Consider the following 26,805-nt stretch of genomic DNA (forward strand, 5'->3'; position numbering starts at 1 on the left):
GTGATGTGCATTTCCTAGATGTTTTGTGTTAGGAGTTTTTTGCTTTTTGTGTTTTCTTTGACTGTTGTGATAATGTTTTCTATGGTATCTTCTGCATCTGAGATTCTTCTATCTCTTGTATTCTGTTGGTGATGCTTGCATCTATGACTCCTGATCTCTTTCCTTGATTTTCTAACTCCAGGGTTGTCTCCCTTTGTGATTTCTTTATTGTTTTTATTTCTATTTTTAGATCTTCAATGGTTTTTGTTTATTTCCTTCACTTGTTTGGTTGTGTTTTCTTGTAATTCTTTAATGACCTCTTTAATGACTTCTAGCTGTTTACCTGTGTTCTCCTGTATTTCTTTAAGGGAATTATTTATGTTCTTCTTGAAGTCCTCTATCATCATCTTGAGATGTGATTTTTAAATCAGAGTCTTGATTTTCTGGTGTGATGGTCTATCTAGGGCTAGTGACGGTGGGATAATTTGGTGCTGATGATGCCAAGTAACCTTTGTTTCTGTTGCTTATGTTCTTATATTTGCTCCTGCCATTTGATTATCTCTAGTGCCACCTGCCCTCACTATATCTGACTAGAACCTGTCCTTCTTGTGATCCTGGATGTGTCAAAACTCCTCAGAGTCCAGGTCTGTCTGTGATCCAGATCTCTCTGTGATCCTTTGATTCTGGGATCCTGTGATCCTGATATTCTAGGTATGTCAGAGCCCCTCCGAATCAAGCTGCCTCTGGAACCTTGGTGTGGCCACGTTTCTGTGATCTTGTGATCCTGGGCATGTTAGAGCATCTGGGAGTGGAGTTTCCTGTGGGTGTTGTAGGGTTGGCTGTGGAGTTTGCACCCAAAGTCTGCTCAGGGCACTGACCCAGACCGGAAGGAACTTGTGCCACTGGTGCCACTGGTTGGAAGGAGTTCTGGGTGCCTGGGATCCGCTGGTCCTCACCTCTGATCCTATGAACCTGGAACTATTGAGCGCCTGGCCGTGGAGCTTCCTCTGATGTTGTGGGGCATACTTTTCTTTTAAGGTCAAACTCAAGTACTTTATATTTAAACTAAATAGAAGCAAAAATTTGTCTTATACTAATCAATTAAAAGTAACTTCAATATAATACCTATTAAAAGTACTCTCTTTAACATTTTGCAATTAGAATTTTTTGTTATTTTACTTAATAAAAACTAATTATGTATAAATGATAAGGTCTGTTTATTTTGCTGTGTGGCTTTCAAGATCATTTGAAAATGAAATACACTGGGGATGTGGAAATATTTAGATTTCCTGATATATAACTGTAATTAAAAGTGGTGATGTCTTATGACTCCTTGAACTCTGCAAACATTGAAAGGTACAGATGTTTCTGCCACAGGGTTTTGATTATTTTAATTCAAATAGCAACTGGCTTTAGATAATTTTTTTTTAGTACTTTTTCTTCAAACCTCATTAAAGTGAGTAGTTAGAAGTCCAGCTGAATGAAATGTGCTCAGCTTCTGGCTGTGCACAGCACTGGGCAGACATCTCCACTTGGGAGGGGCCAAGAAAGGAATGTCTTGAACGGGTCTGGGCATGCTTGCTGGGCATGGGGTCAACTTCCATAAAAGTGGGCTTGCTAACATTTGCTAATAGCAGAGAACACAGTGTGCACAGTTCCCATAAACTGAAAATTACTCGTGGGAGGTGGCAGGGGATGAAGCGTGCATTCTTTAACTTGATTTTGCCATTCCACTCTAAACTTGTAGCCGAGAATTTAGCGATGGTGTGCTTATCTTGCCTTCACCCTTCTCACTGTTCTTTCTGTGTTGACAGGGTAGAAACTGAAAGGTTTGTTGTGTACTTTGGGTAAGTGTGCAGAATAATGGCTTGTGTGAAAGGTTCAGTATTTTGTTCTGTGCATGATGGTTTTCTTCTTGACCTGTCTCGCTCAAGCAGTGCTGCCTGTTCACCGTGTTGTGCATGCCGGTTTGCAATCTCTATCTCTAGTGACAGTGGGATCTGTATGAATGGCTTGGGATTTGGGGTCCTCAGTTTTGCACCATGAATGTGTTTAAAATATTTAACCCTGAAGAACTGAGTGCTTTCACACATATTAATTTTAAATTGTATCATTCCATAGAGTTTACATCAGAGAATAATTGTTGTGGTTTAGAGGTTAAATACTTTATCTATCATGTATTTTGCTTAACAGAGAAAATGACATCTGTGGCATTTTGGGGTGTGTCTTTGCATTTTCTTCCTTTCGCTTCTCTGTTTTATAGAGACACTGGCGATGCTAAGGATGAGGGTGTTTATAGAAATGAAATCAGTCCTTGACCACACAACACATAATCACTTTGGTGTTGGGCCCACTCCCCCTGTGGTCGCTAGTATGTGCCATGTTGGTGATTAGGTTCTTAAAGCAGAAACACTTTCCTTCATGTTCCTTCCCACACAGAAACACAGGCCGGTGTCCATGGCTCTGGAGTGCTTGTGGTTTCACTGTGACTTGGGGGTCAGATTATGACCACATCTTTTTGTTCCCTAGGAAGTCACACATGGAGAGGTTCAGTCCAGTTTGCAAGACTAAGATTTTCCTAAGAGCTGACTCTAGTCTCACAGCTTGCAATTTCTTCTAACATCCTAATTATACTTAGGCACAAATACCTGGAATCATAAAACATTTTATCAATCCATTTCTCTATTTGTCAACACACATACACACACAGACACACATACACCCCCCCACACACTCCCACACACACTTGTTGTTTTGCATATCAGCATCTCACATCCATTTTATTTCTTTCATTCGATTTTATGTTTTCTTTTTTTCCTGAAGAAGTTGAGGTCACAACTGAAACATATAGAAAGCACTTGAAAAACAAAAGATACTTATAAAAGCCAGATTATATTTATGTTTACTTAATTAGTTTTGCCCATTTGTAGTTTGTAGTTACCCAGTTAATATATTACTTAATATAATTGTATTTAAGGAGACTTAAATATAACATTGAAAACACATGTATCAGAGAAGTACAACACCCAGCAACTATCAAGTTGTTTCAATATGTTTCCTAACTAATTACAAATTACCATTTTCTAAAATGCTATTAAAATGTGATAGGATTTCATACTTTATATGAATGATTTCTATATTATTTATATACCTATGAAGTCTAGTCAAATAAAAAAAAGATATAATGAATTCAGAAATCTTTCAGTAAGTGCTATCAATGAAAAACAGTTTTAGTATGAAGTCATTTTAATACATGTAAAATTGTTTTAAAGTATAACCCAGTTGCTTTTTTAATTATTTGGAAGAATTATAAATACTGCTGGTATATTTTTTTTAAAAAAAGCATGAAAAACATCTTGAAAATTTCAGACTAATGGCGTGTGTTTGCCCTCTCTCATTCCAGGGTGAGCGTGGAGAGTGATGTCCTGAAATCAGGCTATACTAGCCGAGACTTGATTATTTTGGAAAATGATGACCCCGGAGGCATTTTTGAATTTTCTTATGATTCTAGAGGACCCTATGTTATAAAAGTAGGTCCAAAACTCCACTCTTGATTTATAACTTCAGAAAAATTGTTCTAGAAGAAATTGGATTTTTGTGGCTTTTGTTTTTAAAGGAAGGAGACGCTGTGGAGCTCCGAATCGTTCGGTCCAGGGGCTCGCTTGTCACACAGTTCCTCCGTTTTCACGTGGAACCCCGAGACAGCAACGAATTCTATGGAAACACGGGGCTGCTGGAGTTCAGCCCAGGGGAACAGGAAGTAGTGGTCACCCTGCTCACCAGACTGGATGGCACGCCAGAGGTACGGGGTTGGCCCTTGTGCCATGTCCTTCTGACAAGTTTACAGTATTGTGACGTTGAGAATACAGATATTTTGAACATTGATAGCAAGACATAAGAAAGACTTAGGTCCTCGTGTTTGGAAAAATTTAAAAAGAAGCTTGAAAAGCAGAACACAGTTCATTCAGCTTACCAGAGTGTGTTCTTGTCCTAAACAAGAACTAGACAGCCTTGTGCAGCTCGGCTGGTGTGCTCGGAGCTCACGTGCTCTGCTGTTCCTACCTATGACACATCTCATTCTGTGTGGCCTGGACTCACTGAACTCTGGCGTGGTTTGGCGTTAAAGCTCTGCTGTGAAAGAAATCAACTTATTTTATAATAGGAGAATCAGGTTACTTCTAATACGTTTACACTGCAATTCATATGCAGCTTTCAGATTGATTCTATTTTTTTAATTTTTGCTCGTTTAAATGAATACTCAATCACCAGTGAAAAGGCCTTGAATTTTCACTGGCTTAGAATAGTATGGCCATTTATATATAAGTATGATATATATCATATTTATATATGATGTATAATGTAAAGTAATATCTATCTTTCAGTGAGTGGGCAAGTGGTTTTAAAAATTAGGAATAATATGAGTTCTCTTGTCTCTCCCATGTGATGATTGATCTTGACATAATAACATTGTCAATCCCAGCCACATTTTATTTGTAATGCAAACTTCAGCATTACGTCCTTCTCTAATTCGGCATGCTTTGTGCAGTTGGACGAGCACTTCTGGGTGGTCCTCAGCAGCCATGGTGAAAGGGAGAGCAAACTGGGCAGTGCTACACTTGTCAACATAACCATCCTGAGAAACGACCATCCTCACGGGATCATAGAATTTGTCTCTGACGGTCTCACGGCTTCGATAGAGGAAAGCAAAGGGGAGGATGTCTGTCATGGTAAAGTATTCTGCTTGCTACATTTTACTCTCTTCTCTGAGGAAGGCATTAATCTCTTGTCACCTTAATTTTAAAAATACTTGTGTGTGCCTGTGCAAATCTGTGAGCACCACATGTATGCATGGCCCATGGAGGCCAAAAGCAGTTGAATTCCCTGCAGTTGACATTAGCAGTGGTGAGCCACCTGACTGCGTGCTGGAATTGAACCCAGGTCCTCTGGAAGAGCACTAAGTGCTCTGAACCGTGGTCCCATCTCACCATCTCTTAGCTCATTTCTTTAGTAACTACTGTCAGTTTTCCATTCTACCTTAGGCTTCATCCCAGGGATGCAGAGATGGTTCAATATACGGAAATCCATCAATGCTATCCACTACATAAACAAACTCAAAGAAAAAAAAAACACATTTCATTAGATACTGAAAAAGCATTTGACAAAATTCAGCAACCTTTCATGCTTAAAGTCTTGGAAAGAATGGAAATTCAAGGCCTATACCTAAACATAGCTAAAGCAATATATGGCAAACCAGTAGCCAACATCAAACTAAATGGAGAGAAACTTGAAGCAATCCTACTAAAATCAGGGACTAGACAAGGCTGCTCCCTCTCTCCATATCTTTTCAATATAGTACTTGAAGTTCTAGCTAGAGCAATTAGACAACATAAGGAGGTCAAAGGGATACAAATTGGAAAGGAAGAAGTCAAACTATCACTATTTGCAGATAGTATACTTAAGTGACCCAAAAATACTCCACCATAGCTGATTAAACAACTTCAGCAAAGTGGCTGGCTATAAAATCAACTCAAGCAAATCAGTAGCCTTCTTATACCTAAAGGATAGTCAGGCTGAGAAAGAAATTAGGGAAATGACACCCTTCACAATAGCTACAAACAATATAAAGTATCTTGGTGTGACTCTAACCAAAAAAGTGAAAGATCTGTATGTCAAGAACTTCAGGTCTCTGAAGAAGGAAATTGAAGGAGACCTCAGAAAATGGAAAAATTTTCCATGCTCGTAGATTGGCAGGATTAATATAGTAAAAATGGCCATCTTGCCAAAAGCAATATACAGATTCAATGCAATCCCCATCAAAATCCCAACTCAGTTCTTCATAGAGTTAGAAAGAGCAATTCTCAAATTCATCTGGAATAACAAAAACCCAGGATAGCTGAAACTATTCTCAACAGTAAAAGAACCACCAGGGGAATCAGTATCCTGGACCTCAAACAGTACTACAGAACAATAGTGTTAAAAACTGCAAGGTATTGGTACAGTGACAGGCAGGTAGATCAATGGAATAGGACTGAAGATGCAGAAATGAACCCACACACCTATGGTCACTTGATCTTTGACAAAGGAGCTGAAACCATCCAGTGGAAAAAAGATAACCTTTTCAACAAATGGTGCTGGCTGAACTGGAGGTCAACATGCAGAAGAATGAGAATTGATCCATTCTTATCTCCTTGTACTAAGCTCAACTCCAAGTGGATCAAGGACTTCCATATAAAACCAGACACACTGGAATGAATAGAAAAGAAACTGGGGAAGAGCCTTGAGAACATGGGCACAGGGGAAAAGTTCCTGAACAGAACACCAAGATCAAGAATTGACAAATGGGACCTCATAAGATTACAAAGTTTCTGTAAGGCAAAGGACACTGTCAAAGGACAAAACGGCAACCAACAAATTGGGAAAGGATCTTTACCAACCCTATATCCAACAGAGGGCTAATATCCAATATATACAAAGAACGCAAGTTAGGCTCCAGAGAGCCAAATAATCCTATTAAAAATGGGGTACAGACCAAACATGTGAAAGATGTGTATGACAAGAACTTCAAGATTCTGAAGAAGGAAATGGAAGAAGACCTCAGAAAATGAAAAAGCCTCCCATGCTCATGGATCGGCAGGATTAATATAGTTAAAATGGCCATTTTGCCAAAAGCAATATACATATTCAATGCAATACCCATCAAAATTACAACTCAGTTCTTCATAGAGTTAGAAAGAGCAATTCTCAAATTCATCTGGAATAACAAAAAACCCAGGATAGCTAAAACTGTTCTCAACAACAAAAGAAATGTTGGGGGAATCAGTATCCCTGACCTCAAGCAATACTACAAGCAATAGTGTTAAAAACTGCATGGTATTGGTACATTGACAGGCAGGCTGATCAATGGAACAGGATTGAAGATCCAGAAATGAACCCGCACACCTATGGCCACTTGATCCTCGACAAAGGGGCCAAAAACATCCAATGGAAAAAAGATAGCCTTTTCAATAAATGGTGCTGGCTCAACTGGAGGTCAGCATGCAGAAGAATGGGAATTGATCCATCCTTGTCTCCTTGTACTAAGCTCAACTCCAAAGGGATCAAGGACCTCCACATAAAGCCAGACACTCTGAAGCTAATAGAAAAGAAACTGGGGAAGACCCTTGAGGACATCGGTACAGGGAGAAAGTTTCTGAACAGATCACCAATAGCGTATGCTCTAAGATCAAGAATTGACAAATGGGACCTCATAAGATTACAAAGTTTCTGTAAGGCAAAGGACACCATCAAAAGGACAAATCGGCAACCAACAAATTGGGAAAAGATCTTCACCAACCCTACATCATATAGAGGGCTAATATCCAATATATACAAAGAACTCAAGAAGTTAGGCCCCAGAAAACCAAATAACCCTATTAAAAATGGGGTACAGAGTTAAACAAAGAATTCTCACCTGAAGAACTTCAGATGGCGGAGAAGCATCTTAAAAAAATGCTCAACTTCATTAGTCATTAGGGAAATGCAAATCAAAACAACCCTGAGATTTCACCTTACACCAGTCAGAATGGCTAAGATTAAAAATTCAGGAGACAGCAGGTGTTGGCGAGGATGTGGAGAAAGAGGAACACTCCTCCACTGCTGGTGGGCTTACAAATTGGTACAACCACTCTGGAAATCAGTCTGGCGGTTCCTCCGAAAACTGGGCACCTCACTTCCAGAAGATCCTCCTGTACCACTCCTGGGCATATACCCAGAGGATTCCCCACCATGTAATAAGGATACATGCTCTACTATGTTCATAGCAGCCCTATTCATAATAGCCAGAAGCTGTAAAGAACCCAGGTATCCCTCAACAGATGAATGGATACAAAAAATGTGGTATATATACACAATGGAGTACTATTCAGCCATTAGAAACAATGAATTCATGAAATTCTTAGGCAAATGGATGGAGCTGGAGAACATCATACTAAGTGAGGTAACCCAGACTCAAAAGATCAATCATGGTATGCACTCACTAGTAAGTGGGTGTTAACCTAGAAAACTGGAATACCCAAAACACAATCCACACATCAAATGAGGTATAAGAAGAATGGAGGAGTGGTCCCTTGTTCTGGAAAGACTCAGTGTAGCAGTATAGGGCAAAACCAGAACAGGGAAGTGAGAAGGGGTGGGTGGGAGGACAGGGGAGGGAAGGGGGCTTATGGGACTTTCGGGGAGTGGGGGGTCAGAAAAGGGGAAATCATTTGAAATGTAAATAAAAATATATCAAATAAATAAAAAAAAAGAAAAAACTGGGGTATAGAGCTAAACAAAGAATTTTCACCTGAAGAACTTCGGGTGGCAGAGAAGCATCTTAAAAAATGTTCAACTTCATTAGTCATTAGGGAAATGCAAATCAAAACAACCCTGAGATTTCACCTCACACCAGTCAGAATGGCTAAGATTAAAAACTCAGGCTGGGCGGCGGCGGCGGCGGCGGCGGCGGCGGCGGCGGCGGCAGTGGCAGCAGTGGCTGCTCCAGCTGAAGGGCCATCAGCAGTGGAACCAAGGCGTCACAGGGACCAGTTAGGCCCTGCGCCCACGACTACTGACCTTCGCTGGCCAGCCGGGCAGCAAGCACCTGCAGTTGTGCGGCGCCTTTCCTGCACGGAGGCCACTTCAGAACTCGGCCTCCCACCAGTCAGGAGAGGTGCATCCATCTTGGTTCCGTACTCCAGGGATCGGACAGACTGAGGTACACAAACATAATCCGAGGCCAACACCGCGGTGGTCTGAGCCCGACGGGCGTTGGCCTGCACCCAGGCCCTGCGTGGGTCGGGGGGCCATCGGGGCGCCAACCCAACCAGGAGGTTTTTTGCCCAGGCCTGCGAGCGCGCCGCCGCCATTTTGCCTGCAGGACGACAGAGAGCTCAGGCGGGCAGACCTGTAACAGGCATAGCCTAAGGCTAACAAAGCGGGGGTCCAGGCCCCAAAAGGCACAGGACTGACCCCAAGAACTGGGCGGCTTGGTGGGCCATCTGTGAGTCAACCCACCCAGGTGATTGTTAGCAAAGCAGACTCTCCCTGCGCTTTCAGGGAGCGCGGGCGCGCACGCCCGCCATCCTAGTCACCTGGCAGACCCAATTAACAGTCATAGCCCTAGGGGAACTTTGCTCGGACCTTGGCCTCCCAGGCTTTTGCCTGGACTCAGGGACTGGGCGGCCAGGCTAACCTTGTGTGCGACAGCCCGGTTGGCGGATCGGCTGCCCAGCGGAGTGAGCGGAACACAGGGGAGGTCACAGTAGCATACACCTTCGGCACTCCCTGGGGGTGCACACAGGCTCCATCTGGTCCACAGACACAATCTGGGGCAAGGCCTCAGGCAGAAGCCCTTAGCTCTACTCTCTCCGCTTCCGGATCCAGATCAGTCTGGGCGGCAGCATTACATCTCCAAGTCCTGCAAGTGGCTAGCTGGGCTTCCGGGCGGCCAGCTGGGAGAAGTCAGTGTGCTCCAGCGAATCCAGCGGGCCCCAGCGGGAGCCTTCGGGTGCCTGCTTTGGGATCGGAACAGCCTGGGCAGCAGCACACTGTCTACAAGCAGTGCAGGAGGTAAGCTGTGCACCAGAGGCCAACTGGGAAGGGGCAGCTTGCACTGGTGAGTCCAGCACTGACAAGATAAACTAACACCAGTGAGAACTAGATGGCAAAAGGCAAACGCAGGAACGTCACTAACAAAAATCAAGGCAATATGGCAACATCTGAACCCAATTCTCCTCTACCAACATGTCCTGGATACCCCATCACACCAGTAAAACAAGATTTGGATTTAAAATCACTGGTCATGATGCTGGTACAGGAACACATGAAGGACATACATAAAGAAATTCAGGAGAAAATGGATCAAAAGTTAGAAGCCCTTGCAAGGGAAACACAAAAATCATTGAAAGAAATCCAGGAGAATACAAAAGCCAACAAGGAGGAAATGCAAAAAACACTTAAAGAAATACAGGAGAACTTTGGTCAACAGGCTGAGGTCATGAAAGACGAAACACAAAAATCTCTTAAAGAATTACAGGAAAACACAAACATGCAAGTGAAGGAGCTAAGCAAAACCATCCAGGATCTAAAATCAGAAGTAGAAACAACTAAGAAAACTCAAAGGGAGACAACTTTGGAGATAGAAAGCCTTGGGAAGAAATCAGGGGACAGAGATGCAAATATCAACAACAGAATACAAGAGATAGAAGAAAGAATCTCAGATGCTGAAGATTCCATAGAAACCATGGACTCAACAGTTAAAGAAAATGCAAAATGCAAAAAGCTTGTAACCCAAAATATCCAGGAAATCCAGGACACAATGAGAAGACCAAACCTAAGGATTATAGGCATAGATGAGAGTGAAGATTTACAACTTAAAGGGCCAGCAAACATCTTCAATAAAATTATGGAAGAAAACTTCCCTAACCTAAAGAGAGAGATGCCCATGAATATACAAGAAGCCTACAGAACTCCAAACAGACTGGACCAGAACAGAAATACTTCTTGTCACATAATAATCAAAACACCAAATGTTCTAAACAAAGAAAGAATACTAAAAGCAGTAAGAGAAAAAGGCCAAGTAACATATAAAGGAAGACCTATCAGAATCACAGCAGACTTTTCACCTGAGACTATGAAGGCTAGAAGGTCCTGGGCAGATCTCATGCAGACTCTAAGAGAATACAAATGCCAACCAAAACTACTATATCCAGCAAAACTCTCAATCACCATAGATGGAGAAACTAAGATATTTCATGACAAAACCAAGTTTACCCAATATCTATCCACAAACCCGGCCCTAAAAAGGATAATAGGAGGACAACACCAATACAAGGAGGGAAACTTCACCCTGGAAAAAGCAAGATAGTAACCTTTCATCAAACCCAAAAGAAGTTAAGCATTCAAATTTAAAAAATAACGTCAAAAATGATAGGAAGTAACAATCACTATTCCTTAATATCTCTTAAAATCAATGGACTTAATGCCCCAATAAAAAGACACAGACTAACTGAATGGATACGTAAACAGGACCCTACATTTTGCTGCTTACAGGAAACACACCTCAGGGTCAAAGACAAACACTACCTTAGAGTAAAAGGCTGGAAGACAATTTTACAAGCAAATGGTCTCAGGAAACAAGCTGGAGTAGCCATTTTAATATCAGATAAAATTGACTTTCAACCCAAAGTCATCAAAAGAGACCCTGAGGGACACTTCTTGCTGGTCAAAGGAAAAATACAAAAAGAAGAACTGTCAATCCTGAACATCTATGCCCCAAATGCAAGGGCACCCTCTTTCGTAAAAGAAACTTTATTAAAACTAAAAGCACACATTGCACCTAACACAATAATTGTGGGTGACTTCAACACTGCACTTTCCTCAATGGACCGATCAGGAAAACAGAAACTAAACAGGGACACAATGAAACTAATTGAAGCTTTGGACCAATTAGATTTAACAGATATATATAGAACATTGTATCCTAAAACAAAAGAATATACCTTTTTCTCAGCACCTCATGGTACCTTCTCCAAAATCGACCATATAATTGGTCACAAGACAGACCTCAACAAATATAAGAAGATCGAACTAATCCCATGCCTCCTATCTGATCACTATGGAGTAAAAGTGGTCTTCAATAGCAACAGAAACAACAGAAAGCCCGCATACACGTGGAAACTGAACAATACTCTACTCAATGATACCTTGGTCAAGGAAGAAATAAAGAAAGAAATTAAAGACTTTTTAGAACACAATGAAAATGAAAACACAACATACCCAAATCTATGGGACACAATGAAAGCAGTGCTAAGAGGAAAACTCATAGCCCTGAGTGCCTCCAAAAAGAAAATGGAGAGAGCATACATTACCAGCTTAATGACACACCTGAAAGCCCTAGAACAAAAAGAAGCTATTTCGCCCAGGAGGAGTAGAAGGCAGGAAATCATCAAACTCAGGGCCGAAATCAATCAAGTAGAAACAAAGAGAACCATACAAAAAATCAACAATACCAGGAGCTGGTTCTTTGAGAAAATCAACAAGATAGATAAACCCTTAGCCAGACTGACCAAAGGGCACAGAGAAAGTATCCAAATTAACAAACTTAGAAATGAAAAGGGAGATATAACAACGGAAACTGAGGAAATCCAAAAAATCATCAGATCCTACTACAAGAGCCTATACTCAACACAACTGGAGAATCTGGAGGAAATGGACAATTTCCTTGACAGATACCAAATACCAAAATTAAATCAGGACCAACTAGACCATCTAAGCAGTCCCATAATGCCTAAAGAAATAGAAGGAGTCATAGAAAGTCTTCCAACCAAAAAAAGCACAGGACCAGATGGCTTCAGTGCAGAATTCTACCAGACCTTCAAAGAAGAGTTAACACCAATACTCTTCAAACTATTCCACAAAATAGAAACAGAAGGAGCACTACCCAATTCCTTCTACGAAGCCACAATTACACTGATACCAAAGCCACACAAAGATCCAACAAAGAAAGAGAACTTCAGACCAATTTCCCTTATGAACATCGATGCAAAAATACTCAATAAAATTCTTGCCAACCGAATCCAAGAACACATCAAAACGATCATCCACCATGATCAAGTAGGCTTTATCCCGGGAATGCAGGGTTGGTTCAATATACGGAAATCCATCAATACAATGCATTACATAAACAAACTCAAAGAACAAAACCACATGGTCATTTCATTGGATGCTGAAAAAGCATTTGACAAAATTCAGCATCCCTTCATGCTTAAAGTCTTGGAGAGAACAGGAATTCAAGTCCCATACCTAAACATAGTAAAAGCAATATACAGCAAACCGGTAGCCAGCATCAAACTAAATGGAGAGAAACTTGAAGCAATCCCACTGAAATCAGGGACCAGACAAGGCTGCCCCCTTTCTCCTTATCTTTTCAATATTGTACTTGAGGTACTAGCTCGGGCAATTCGACAACATAAGGAGGTCAAAGGGATACAAATTGGAAAGGAAGAAGTCAAACTATCATTATTTGCAGACGACATGATCGTCTACCTAAGTGACCCAAAGAACTCCACTAGAGAGCTCCTACAGCTGATAAACAACTTCAGCAAAGTGGCAGGCTATAAAATCAACTCAAGCAAATCAGTGGCCTTCCTATACTCAAAGGATAAGCAGGCTGAGAAAGAAATTAGGGAAATGACCCCCTTCACAATAGCCACAAACAGTATAAAGTATCTTGGGGTGACTCTTACCAAACATGTGAAAGATCTCTATGACAAGAACTTCAAGACTCTGAAGAAGGAAATGGAAGAAGACCTCAAAAAATGGGAAAACCTCCCATGCTCATGGATCGGTAGAATCAATATAGTTAAAATGGCCATTTTGCCTAAAGCACTATACAGATTCAATGCAATACCCATCAAAATCCCAACTCAATTCTTCACAGAGTTAGAAAGAGCAATTATCAAATTCATCTGGAACAACAAAAAACCCAGGATAGCTAAAACTATTCTCAGCAACAAAAGGAAATCTGGGGGAATCAGTATCCCTGACCTCAAGCAATACTACAGAGCAATAGTGTTAAAAACTGCATGGTATTGGTACAGTGACAGGCAGGAGGATCAATGGAACAGGATTGAAGATCCAGAAATGAACCCACACACCTATGGCCACTTGATCCTCGACAAAGAGGCTGAAAACATCCAATGGAAAAAAGATAGCCTTTTCAACAAATGGTGCTGGTTCAACTGGAGGGCAGCATGCAGAAGAATGTGAATTGATCCATCCTTGTCTCCTTGTACTAAGCTCAAATCCAAATGGATCAAGGACCTCCACATAAAGCCAGACACTCTGAAGCTAATAGAAAAGAAACTGGGGAAGACCCTTGAGGACATCGGTACAGGGAGAAAGTTTCTGAACAGAACACCAATAGGTTATGCTCTAAGAGCAAGAATTGACAAATGGGACCTCATAAAATTACAAAGTTTCTGTAAGGCAAAGGACACCATCAAGAGGACAAATCGGCAACCAACAAATTGGGAAAAGATCTTCACCAATCCTACATCAGATAGAGGGCTAATATCCAATATATATAAAGAACTCAAGAAGTTAGACTCCAGAAAACCAAACAACCCTATTAAAAAATGGGGTACAGAGTTAAACAAAGAATTCTCACCTGAAGAACTTCAGATGGCGGAGAAGCATCTTAAAAAATGCTCAACTTCATTAGTCATTAGGGAAATGCAAATCAAAACAACCCTAAGATTTCATCTTACACCAGTCAGAATGGCTAAGATTAAAAATTCAGGAGACAGCAGGTGTTGGAGAGGGTGTGGAGAAAGAGGAACACTCCTCCACTGCTGGTGGGGTTGCAAATTGGTACAACCACTCTGGAAATCAGTCTGGCGGTTCCTCCGAAAACTGGGCACCTTACTTCCAGAAGATACTGCTATACCACTCCTGGGCATATACCCAGAAGACTCCCCACCATGTAATAAGGATACATGTTCTACTATGTTCATAGCAGCCCTATTTGTAATTGCCAGATGCTGGAAAGAACCCAGGTATCCCTCAACAGAAGAGTGGATGCAAAAAATGTGGTATATCTACACAATGGAGTACTATTCAGCCATTAGAAACAATGAATTAATGAAATTCTTAGGCAAATGGATGGAGCTAGAGAATATCATACTAAGTGAGGTAACCCAGACTCAAAAGGTGAATCATGGTATGCACTCACTAATAAGTGGATATTAACCTAGAAAACTGGAATACCCAAAACATAATCCACACATCAAATGAGGTACAAGAAGAAAGGAGGAGTGGCCCCTGGTTCTGGAAAGACTCAGTGAAACAGTATTCAGCAAAACCAGAACGGGGAAGTGGGAAGGGGTGGGTGGGAGGACAGGGGAAGAGAAGCGGGTTTGCGGGACTTTCGGGGAGTGGGGGGGCTAGAAAAGGGGAAATCATTTGAAATGTAAATAAATTATATCGAATAATAATAATAAAAAAAATAAAATAAAAAAAAAAACTTAGGAGACAGCATGTGTTGGCGAGGATGTGGAGAAAGAGGAACACTACTCCACTGCTGGTGGGCTTGCAAATTGGTACAACCACTCTGGAAATCAGTCTGGCTGTTCCTCAGAAAACTGGGCATAACATTTCTGGAGGACCCTGCGATACATTCCTGGGCATATATCCATAGGATTTCCTGGCATGCAATAAGGACACATGCTCCACTATGTTCATAGCAGCCCCATTTATAATAGCCAGAAGCTGGAAAGAACCCAGATGTCCCTCAGTGGAGGAATGGATACAGAAAATGTGTTATATTTACACAATGGAATACTACTCAGCTATTAAAAACAATGAGTTCATGAAATTCTTAGGCAAATGGTTGGATCTGGAAAATATCATCCTAAGTGAGGCAACCCAATCACAAAAGAACACACATGGAATGCAGTCTCTGATAAGTGGATATTAGCTCAGAAGCTCTGAGTACCCAAGACACAATTCACCTATCAAATGATTCCCAAGGAGAAGGAAGGAGAGGGTCTTGGTCCTGGAAATGCTTGATCCAGCGTTGTAGGGGTGTACCAGGACAGAGAAATGGGAGGGGGTGATTGGGGAATGGACAGAGGGAAGAGGACTTTATGGGGAGGGGGAACTGGGAAAGGGAAAATCGTTTGGAATGTAAACAAAGAATATAGAAAATAAAAAATTAAAAAAAAAAGAAATTGTATGCAACTTAGAAGCTCCTCTTTTAAAACCCAGGGTTTGGCTTGCTGTTCCCGTTCCTCCATAGCATTGGGGTGATATTGAAGACCTCAGTTTCAGTTCAGTTTGCTTTCAGCTAATACAGTGTAAACTCAGACACTCAGGAAGGAATCAAGTCAGTCAGGTGGAGAGCACACTACAGCTAAGAGTTGTTATTGAGAAGCTATGGCAGCGCCAGAAGATGAGAATTCCTTTATTTTTTAAGAACTGTCTGGATAATAAAATAACTTTGCTTGTCAATACAAGTTCACTTTCTGGCAAATGCCTTTGGTGAATCTGCTTGTAGGACTTTATAATAGTTGTACTAAGTGATTCTAATTCCATTCCTATGCCCGATATCCCAAAGTGCAATGGGAAAGATTGAACAGGTTAAACACACACACACACACACACACACACACACACACGTACGTGCGTCAGCCTATGTGACAGTTTTGTGGGTTATATGCTAAGAGAATATGCGATTTCTGCTTATTTTGCTTGTTCACCCGATGTTCCTGTATCTTTCAGCTGTTTACAGTCTAATGCGAACTGGAGGCAACTTTGGTGCTGTTAATATATCATGGGTGGTTAGTCCAGACTTTACCCAAGATGTGTTTCCTGTGCAAGGAACTGTTTGTTTTGGAGACGAAGAATTTTTTAAAAACATCACCGTCTACTCCCTTGCAGATGAAGTAAGTGCTGTTTATTCAGGTTTCTGCCTGGCTTGTTGTAAGCTCTGAATCACACCCTTTTGGTGTTATTTGCTAGGTTTATCTTTGTGGTGCTGATGGTCAAGAGCTATGTTATGTAAGCAGTCGACATTACAGCTCTTTCATTCCTTTTCACTGAAGAATTAAATACCTGCCCATTCATTTTGTGCTGATGCTGTTTGATAAAGAGGTTTAGCATGAGTGGATGGTTATAAAGCAAGATGGCAATGTTTTTTTAAGGGTATCTTAAAGGCATTTCTAAAACTCTTACAATTGATACCGTCAATTATATATCATTTTATATTAAATACAATGGATTCATGGTTGTGGGAGACATTTAGCAACTGACCTCCGTTTGGCATTTTGAAGAGGAGCTGTCTCTGGGTATCTCACGGTGCACTTCAGTGTCAGCCTATCAGGAGGGATAATGAACTTCGCTGAGGTGGACTGGACCTTTCTCAGGGCAAAGCAGAGGAGCTGGTCGCTTTCCCTCAGAACTGGCCCCAACCCACAAAACTGTCACCCTTCTTCCTGTTTTGTGTCAAGGAGAAGTCTAAGTCACACTGACAATGAGAAGGAAGCAGAGAAGTGGAAATCTTATCTTTTAGAGGACGTGGCAGTGAGGATGTCTTAGGACCTGCACAGGAAGCTTCCAGAATTTTTTAAGACAGAGTTGGGGAGCTAATAGCCCAGTGACTGTTAGTTCTCTGTTTGGAAGGCTTTCAACTGTTACATTGTTTTTCTGGTCTGCTTTTTCCCCTTAGCTTGTTTTCTATTTTCTTATAAAAATAATATGAGCCTCTGCTGTATGCCCACATTTTCCTTACTTAAGTCAAAATATACATATTTCCATTATACTTTATTGCCAACTGCAATAGAGTGGCTGCCTGGAAGAACAATATTGAAATGATTTTAGGGCAATCTGAGTTTTATGGGGAAACTTTTAAGGAAGCCTTCATCTTAGAGATGGCAGTGAATATGAGCAGTAATAACTGAGCTTTCAAAAACAAATAACAGGCATGCATAGTGTAATTACATGTATGATTCATTTGACTTAAAGTATGTACCATTTTGCCAAAGATTCCCGAGGAGACGGAGGAATTCACTATTATCCTACTTAATGCCACTGGAGGAGCTCAAACAGGAAACAGGACAACTGCCTCCCTGAGGATTCTAAGGAACGATGACCCCATTTATTTTGCAGGTAGTATTGCTGTCTTGTTTGAGTGAGTTTGCATTGGTCTTAAATAATATATATGTTTGAAGACAATTTTATTTGTATGTATGTTTTTTCAGCATTGTATGCATTTGTACCATGCGCACGCCTTGTGCCTGTGCAGGTCATAAGGGGACAATGGGTCCCTGCACTGGGAGTTATGATGGCTGTGACCTGTCCTGTGGGTCTTGGGGATCAAACCCGGCTCTTCTGCAAGAGCAACAAGCACTCTAAACTGCTGAGCCATCTCTCCAGCCCCTATACATAGCTTTAAGAAGAATTATTAACTTGACATTTTCTATAGTGTAATCAGTTTGTTTAAGTATCATTTCATTTGATAATTGATGTTCTGTGTTTGAGTTTAAACATTTTAATTTTAGGACCTTCTGAAACATCCAAGGAAGGGCAGCTGGTAGCTCACTGCTTGCTTTTCTCCCCAGCATGCCTTGATTTGGGTAGCGCAGAGGACATGTCTGGGAAGACGCTTCCTAAGAGAGTCTGATTAGCGGGCCTGCTGCGCTTTGTAAGGGCGGTCACTTGTTACAGTTAATGATGGTTAATGGACATAGTATTCAAGAATCCTCCCTTTTTGTCGTTTTACTGCTTTCTTTACACCTGTCCTTTGCTCCTGAAACATCCCTTAGTCCTACTTATGGGACTTAATCAAATTCTCAATTCTTTGAAATCTCTTTTGTATAACATGTATATAGGTGAAATTTATCATAGTAGCATACATGATTTTTAACCTTCAAGTAATATGTAGTTAATGAATTAGTTTTAAGTTTATCTTTTTTATTTTGTTTTTCTTCTATTTTATTAGACATTTTTCTTTTTTATTAGATATTTTCTTTCTTTACATTTCAAATGTTATCCCCTTTCCACTTTTCCTCTCTAAAACCCCCTATCCCATCCCCCTCCCCCTGCTCACCAACCCACCCACTCCCACTTTCTGTCCTGACATTCTCCTACACTGGTGCATCAAGCATTCACAAGTCCAAGAGACTCTCTTCTCATTGATGACCTACCAGGCCATCCTCTGCTACCCATGTGGCTGGAACCATGGGTCCCTCCATGTTTATTCTTTGGTTGGTAGTTAAGTCCCTGGGTGCTCCAGGGTTATATGTTGGTTCATATTGTTGTTCCTCCTATGAGGCTGCAAACCTCTTTAGCTCCTTGGGTCCTTTCACTAGTTCCTCCATTGCAGACCCTATGCTCAGTCCATTGGTTGGCTGTGAGCATCTGCTTCTGTATTTGTCAGACATTGGCAGAGCCTCTCAGGAGACAACTGTTATCAGGGTCCTGTCAACTAGCACTTAGCATCTACAATAGTGTCTGGGTTTGGTAACTGTATATGGAATGGATTCCCAGGTAGGACAGTTTCTGCATGGCCTTTCCTTCAGTCTCTGCTCCACATTTTGTCTCTGTATCTCTCTTCCCATGGGCATTTTTCCCCCTTCTAAGAAGGACCAAAGTATCCACACTTTGGTCTTCCTTCTTTTGAGCTTCATATGGTCTGTAAGTTGTATCATGGGTATTCCAAGCTTCTGGGCTAATATCTACTTATCAGTGAGTACATACCATGTGTGTTCTTTTGTGATTGGGTTACCTCACTCAGGATGGTATTTTCTAGTTCCATCCATTTGCCTAAGAACTTCATGAATTCATTGTTTTTAATAGCTGAGTAGTACTCCATTGTGTAAATGTACCACATTTTCTGTATCCATTCCTCTGTTTAGGGACATCTGGGTTCTTTACAGCTTCTGGCTATTATAAATAAGGCTGCTATGAACATAGTGGAGCATGTGTCCTTATTGCATGTTTAAGCATCTTCTGAGTATATGTCCAGGAGTGGTAAGTTGGGTCCTCAGGTAGTACTATGCCCAATTTTCTAAGGAACTGCCAAACTGATTTCCAGAGTGGTTTTACCAGCTTGCAATCCCACCAGCAATGGAGGAGTGTTTCTCTTTCTCCACATCCTTACCAGCATCTGCTGTTACCTGAGTTTTTGATCTTAGCCAATCTGATTGGTGTGAGGTGGAATCTCAGGGTTGTTTTAATTGCATTTCTCTGATGACTAAAGATGTTGAACATTTCTTTAGGTGCTTCTCAGCCATTCAATATTCCTCAATTGGATATTTTTTTATTTACATTTTAAATGCTAACCCCTTTCTGGTTCCCCCCCCAAACCCTCTATCCCCTCCCCTTTCCCCCTGCTTCTATGAGGATGTTCCCCCACCCACCAACCCACCAACCCACTTCTGCCTCCCCAACCTCTCATTCCCCTACACTGGGGCATTGAGGATTCACAGGACCAAGGGCCTCTCCTCCTGTTGACTTCCAACAAGGCTGTCCTCTGCTACATATGAGGGTGGAGCCATGGGTCCCTCCATGTGTACTCTGTGTTTGGGAGTTCTCGAGGGTCTGGTTGGTTGATATTCCTATGGGATTCCTATGTTCTTCCTATGGGATTGCAAACCCTTTCTGATCCTTTTGTCCTTTTTCTAACTCCTCTATTGCGGACCCTGTGTGCAGTCCACTGATTGGTTGGGAGCATCTGCTTCCTTATTTGTCAGGCTCTGGCAGCCTCTCAGGAGACAACTTTACCGGGCTCCTGTCAGCAAGCATTTCTTGGCATCCACTAGAGTGTCTGCATGTAGTGACTGTGTATGGGATGGATCCCCAAGTGGGGCAGCCTTAGGATGGCCTTTGCTTCAATCTCTACTCTACAGTTTGTATTTGCTCCCATGAGTATTTTGTTCCCCCTTTTAAGAAAGACAGAAGCATCTACACTTTGGTCTTCCTTCTTCTTGACCTTCATGTGGTCTGTGAATTGCATCTTGGGTATCCAGAGCTTTTGGGCTAATATCCACTTATCAGTGAGTGCATAATTGTGACTGGGTTACTTCACTCAGGATGATATTTTCTAGTTCCATCCATTTGGCTCAGAATTTCAGTCCAAGTGGCTCAAGGACAGCCACATAAAACCAGATACACTGAAACTAGTAGAGGAGAAAGTGGGGAAGAACCTTGAACACATAGGTATAGGGAAAAATTTCCTGAACAGATCACCAATATGTCTTATGCTCTAAGATCAACAATAGACAAATGGAACCTCATAAAATTGTATAGCTTCTGTAAGGCAAAGAGGACACTGTCAATAGGACAAAATGGCAACCAACAGGTTGGGAACAGATCTTTACCAATTCTACATCCTATAGAGGGCTAGTATCTAATATATACCAAGAAATCAAGAAGTTAGACTCCATAGAACCAAATAACTCTATTAAAAATGGGGTACAGAGCTAAACAAAGAATTTTCAACTGAGGAATATTGAATGGCTGAGAAACACCTAAAGAAGTACTCAATATCCTTAATCATCAGGGAAACGCAAATCAAAACAACCATGAGATTCCACCTCACACCAGTCAGAATGGCTAAGATCAAAAACTCAGGTAACAGCAGATGCTTGAAGAGGATGTGGAGAAAGAGGAACACTCCTCCATTGCTGGTGGGATTGCAAGCTGGTACAACCACTCTGGAAATCATTTTGGCTGTTCCTCAGAAAATTGGACCTGAGGACCCAGCTATACCACTCTTGGCCATATACCCAAAAGATGCTCCAACATATAACAAGAACACATGCTCCACTTTGGTCATAGCCTAATTTATAATAGCCAAAAGCTGGAAAGAACCCAGATGACCTTCAACAGAGGAATGGATACAGAAAATGTCTTACGTTTTAACTAATGGAATACTACTCAGCTATTAAAAGCAATGAATTCATGAAATTATTAGGGTTATGTTTTTTCTAACTACCATAACAAAATGAAACAAGAGATTTCTATTCAAGGAACTTACCTATAACATGAGGTATATACTAAGCTGCAGTTGGAAGAAAAAGGAAATCTTTTGATGCCACAAGCACTGGTACTATTGCACATTACGCCAGGAGGGGCACTGACTCGAGGCCTTCAGAGGGAGCTTGTAGCAGAGGGGAGTGAGTAAACACCACATTCAGGCTTTTCCTGTCAGTGTCAGGCAGAAACGGGAATGATCTGAAAATATGCTCACGGACTGGAACAGACTGATGTATTTCTTTCTGTGTGTATTCCAGAGCCTTGTGTTGTGAGGGTCCAGGAGGGTGAGACTGCCAACTTTACAGTTCTCAGAAATGGATCTGTTGACGTGGCCTGCACTGTTCAATATGCTACCATGGACGGAAAGGCTTCAGGAGGAGAGGGAGACTTTGTTCCTGTTGAGAAAGGAGAGAGCCTTGTATTTGAAGTTGGAAGCAGAGAACAGAGTATATCTGTATATGTCAATGACGATGGAATCCCAGAAACCGATGAACCCTTTTATATTATCCTGTTCAATTCAACAGGTACATACCTGCTGTTCTGGCTGATTTGTGGTTTTCTGTACCGGTAAGCAGTTGTGCCGGGTCCGCCTCTGCTAGAATCTGAGACTGCGCATGAGGAAAGCCGCGTGCTGTTGCTTGACGGGTGGCATGAGGAAGATGGTCGTTGAACCTTTCTGTGCAGTGAAAGTTAGATCACAGTGCCATAAAAGTTCTGGGAAAATCAACTTATAAGCAGAAGGGCTTTGGCTCATGGTTTCAGGCCTATCATTGCTTTCATGCCTGAAATGGAGCACAGCTTGGAAGTCAGGAAGCTAATATCAGTGCAAACTGTCACCTCTGTTACCTTTCAGGTTCCTTTAGTTCTCCCAATAACACTGTTTGTAGCAACATTACCCTGATTGGAATTATTCAGTCCTCTCAGTGTAAAGTAGTTCCGTGGTGTTTCTCTGACTCTCATGATCCCCACAAAGCCATGGGCCTGAATATGTCTCATTTGAGTTTGCCCGATGTTTCATTTTCATTTCACACAGGTATTTTATTCTTGGTGTTAACACCACTGAAGCAATTCTGTGATCTTCATATGGCCTCGTCAGGACTTTGGTTTGTCTCATCATTGTACTTGTTTTAGTTAAGTTAAAGTGACAACCTACAAGCTTACTTCTTAATATAATTAGTAAATGTTTTGGCTAGTTAGCATGAAATTATTTAGCTTTGTTATTACTGATTTTTTTTTCAAATTTTCACTGATATTTATTGGAATCAAATCATAATTTCTGTTTAGTGATGCAATTGCTTTTATTACCATCCCTTAAGTTTATGATTACTTTTGCCCATATTTGGCTAGTGGGGATCTACTCAGCATGACTTCTTTGTCTTTTGACGTGCCTTTATTCTTCAAGCTTTTCTTTTTCTCACAGCAAGCTGTTCCAAGTTCACAGTATAATTTTCTTGTCACAATCCTGAAATTATCCAGTTCTTTTGGAAGCCCTGACTTTAAGAAAGTTATTTAATAATTAGAATCTGGTCACTGGCTTTGGTTACTGCTATTGAGGTTTTGTTATTTCTAGTGCCTTTTAATATATGCAGACTGGGAGTATATCTGCACACATGGTTGCTTTGTGTGCATATGGTATATGCATGTGGCGGCCAGAGAACATTGTTAGGCGTCCTCCTCTCGCAGTCTGTTCCTGTTTTGTGAGGCAGGGTCTCTTGCTGAACCCCATTTGTGCAGTTTCAGCTGGGCTGACTGGCTCACAAGTCCTTTGGAGACGATGGCCTCTTGTCACCTAGCTGGGCTTGCAGACACCCTTGGCTTTTACTCCGGGGCTGCAATCTGAATGTCAAACATGCGCATGCACCAAGCTTCACCCACTGAACCATCCCCAAAGCCTTTTTTTTTTAAAATATGTAGTTGCATATTTCTTAGAATTTAAGTGAAGAAAATAAATACATGTTACAAAATTTTGTGAAAATAAAATTTAGCTTTTTAAAAAATGACTTTGACTCTTTTGTGCTTTATTTAGGTGACACAGTAGTTTATGAGTACGGGGTAGCTACAGTCATAGTTGAAGCCAACGATGACCCCAGTGGTGTCTTCTCCCTGGAGCCTGTAGACAAAGCAGTGGAAGAAGGAAAGACAAATGCTTTTTGGTGAGTGTACTTGGATAAGGAGAGTTAAAACTGGAGCCAACAACATGAGATCATTAAGTGAGCAAAATGGAAACACTGTTAATCTATATAGATAAAATGTAAATGGGATAAATGGCAACTTTGTTTTTGCTCTGCTATAATATTTTTCATTAAGGAGCTATCCATGACAACAATTCATGGATAGATAGAACTTGGTTTCTGCCCTTCTCCCTCGATGTTCTATCCTTTCAAGACTATAGGACTTCAGTTATTCAGTCTTCAGGAACAATCTTCACAGAATTTGCAACTTGTGACTCATTGCACGGAGGATTTTCCTTCTGAAAACTGTTCCCATTCCTATCAAGTTCTTTCTCCACTTGGTCTTAGAATTTCCCATGCTGATTGGTTTTGAAGAAGAGATTCTAAGATTATCTTTTTTGTTCCTGCTACTTTGTCTTTTTCGAGGTTTCTGAGCGAGACAGGCTGGCTAATATGGAGATAAATCAAAAATGTATACTTTCAAGAGTGCACAGAATGCTTTTGTGACAGTCATATTCACCACATACATGTTTCATAAAACACTTTTGTTCCATTTTCACACAGGATTTTACGGCACCGAGGACACTTCGGGAATGTTTCCGTGGCTTGGCAGCTGTTCCAGAATGCCTCTCTGCAGCCTGGACAAGAGTTCTATAAAACATCGGGGACTGTTAACTTCACAGACAGAGAAGGAACAAAACCAGTGATTCTCCGTGCTCTCCCAGATGGGATTCCTGAATTCAATGAATTTTACATTCTAAGGCTTGTCAATATTTCAGGTACGAGTTTTCCATCTCTTATGTTAACATCAAAGCTTTATAGATTATACTTAAACAGAATTGTGTACAAAACCAAGTTTCCAGTAAAGTTAAGCGTATTATTATTATTGTCTAGTTTTAATGTCAAAAGTACCTTCTTAATAGAAGGCTTTTTTGTTGTTGTTGTTTTGTTTGCTTGTTTTGTTTTTGTCTTGTTTTGTTCTGTTTTTGTAGTGCTGAGGGTCAACCCCTAAGCCTGTGTACATTAGGAATTACTCTACCGTTGAGGTACACCCTAACTCTTTTTGTGTTGACCATTTGATACATGGGGATGTCTTTGGTGATGTAAAGGTTGGCTTGGAGATACGATCCAGAGAGCTCACTCACTGCTGGTGTGCCACCAGTGATGACATTTTGTTCCAGTTTGTTGAAATGTGGTTTTGCTGTACAGCTCAGGCTGACCTTACGTCTGGATCCTACTGCCTACATCTATAGAGGACTGAGGTTCTAGGCATGTGACTTAGTTTTTCTTGTTCAGTTTTTCACTGGTCTTAGGCATAGAATCTTAGACTCTGTGCTAATCATGTCTCTACCATTTAACTATGCCCTCAGCCAAAAAAAATGTTTTTTATTCAATATATTCTTTATTTACATTTCAAATGATTTCCCCTTTTCTGGCTCCCCACTCCCTGAAAGTCCCATAAGCCCTCTTCCCTCCCCCTGTTCCCCCACCCACCCCTTCCACTTCCCTGTTCTAGTATCCCCCTACACTGCTGCACCGAGCCTTTCCAGGACCAGGGACCACTCCTTCCTTCTTCTTGGACATCCTTTGATATGTGAATTGTGTCTTGGGTATTCCAAGATTCTACGCTAATATCCACTTATCAGTGACTGCATACCATGAGTGTTCTTTTGAGACTGGGTTACCTCACTTAGGATGATGTTCTCCAGCTCCATCCATTTGTCTAAGAATTTCATGAATTAATTGTTTCTAATGGCTGAGTAGTACTCCATTGTGTATATATACCACATTTTCTGTATCCATTCCTCCGTTGAGGGACATCTGGGTTCTTTCCAGCTTCTGGCTATTATAAATAGGGCTGCTATGAACATAGTATAGCATGTATCCTTATTACATGCTGGGGACTAGAAATTTCTCTGTAAAACATACCGCCTTTTTTTTTAGAGTAAAAAGTATTTAACTTCTGGCTTTTTAATCATTCTAAATGTTCCCATTACAGGTCCTGGAGGCCAACTAGCAGAAACCAACCTTCAGGTGACAGTCATGATTCCATTCAATGATGATCCATTTGGAATTTTCATCTTGGATCCAGGGTGTCTGGAGAGAGAAGTGGCTGAAGATGTCCTCTCAGAAGATGATATGTCTTACATTACCAACTTCACCATCTTGAGACAACAGGGTGTCTTTGGTGACATACGGGTTGGCTGGGAAGTATTGTCCCGAGAGTTCCCGGCTGGCCTTCCAGCAATGATCGACTTTCTGCTGGTAGGAGTTTTTCCAAACACTGTGCCTTTGCAGCCACATATGCGACGTCATCACAGTGGAACAGATGTCCTGTACTTCAGTGGACTAGAGGGTGCATTTGGTACTGTTGATCCCAAGTACCAGCCCTCCAGGAATAACACAATTGCCAACTTTACATTTTCAGCTTGGATAATGCCTAATGCCAATACAGATGGATTTCTCCTAGCAAAGGATGACAGTCATGGTAGCATCTACTATGGGGTAAAAATCCAAACAAATGAAACCCACGTGACCCTTTCCCTTCATTATAAAACTTTTGGATCAAATGTTACATATATTGCCAAGAGTACTGTCATGAAATATTTAGAGGAAGGCGTTTGGCTTCATGTTTTAATCATCTTAGATGATGGCATAATTGAATTCTATCTGGATGGAAATGCAATGCCCAAAGGCATAAAGAGTCTGAAAGGAGAAGCTATTATTGATGGTGAGTGTCCACATTGTAACTAGCACACTAAATAGGAAAGAATCTCAGTTCTTCAATTAAAAAGTTTGATTTTTATTTAAAAGAAAGAGCTAGCAAATGTTTTGAAACTTGATTTTATGTTTTCTCTAGTAAAGCTGTGTGTCTACCAAGACCAAAGTACTGTTAAAGTTGAGTATTTTCAGAAATGAAGGGTGCAGTCTTTAGCCTGGGGAAATCAGAAGCAGGCTCTAGGCGAGAGATGTGCAGGCAGATCTCTACAAACATTGTGGGAAGAAGAGAAACAATAGGAATGTTGTTTGTCTCTAGTTAGTGATGCGGAGGAATGAGCAAAGGTCTGGAACTGTGAAACAGTTAATTGTATCTGGGAAA

At 41.2% G+C, this 26,805-nt stretch overlaps 1 protein-coding gene across 1 annotated transcript in view; it reads left to right on the forward strand.

Moving 5' to 3' along the window:
- Positions 1–26,805, forward strand: part of Adgrv1 (adhesion G protein-coupled receptor V1) — a 535,393-nt gene that overhangs the window by 48,510 nt on the left and 460,078 nt on the right. The window contains exons 15-23 of the mRNA XM_052159654.1: positions 3,383–3,509; positions 3,596–3,781; positions 4,526–4,706; positions 16,279–16,442; positions 17,541–17,664; positions 21,792–22,058; positions 23,561–23,687; positions 24,270–24,484; positions 25,705–26,436. Coding sequence (XP_052015614.1) covers positions 3,383–3,509; positions 3,596–3,781; positions 4,526–4,706; positions 16,279–16,442; positions 17,541–17,664; positions 21,792–22,058; positions 23,561–23,687; positions 24,270–24,484; positions 25,705–26,436 — 2,123 coding nt within the window. The remainder of the gene's footprint in view (positions 1–3,382; positions 3,510–3,595; positions 3,782–4,525; positions 4,707–16,278; positions 16,443–17,540; positions 17,665–21,791; positions 22,059–23,560; positions 23,688–24,269; positions 24,485–25,704; positions 26,437–26,805) is intronic.

The sequence above is a fragment of the Apodemus sylvaticus genome, chromosome 16, assembly GCF_947179515.1.
Source record: "Apodemus sylvaticus chromosome 16, mApoSyl1.1, whole genome shotgun sequence".
Lineage (NCBI taxonomy): Eukaryota > Metazoa > Chordata > Mammalia > Rodentia > Muridae > Apodemus > Apodemus sylvaticus.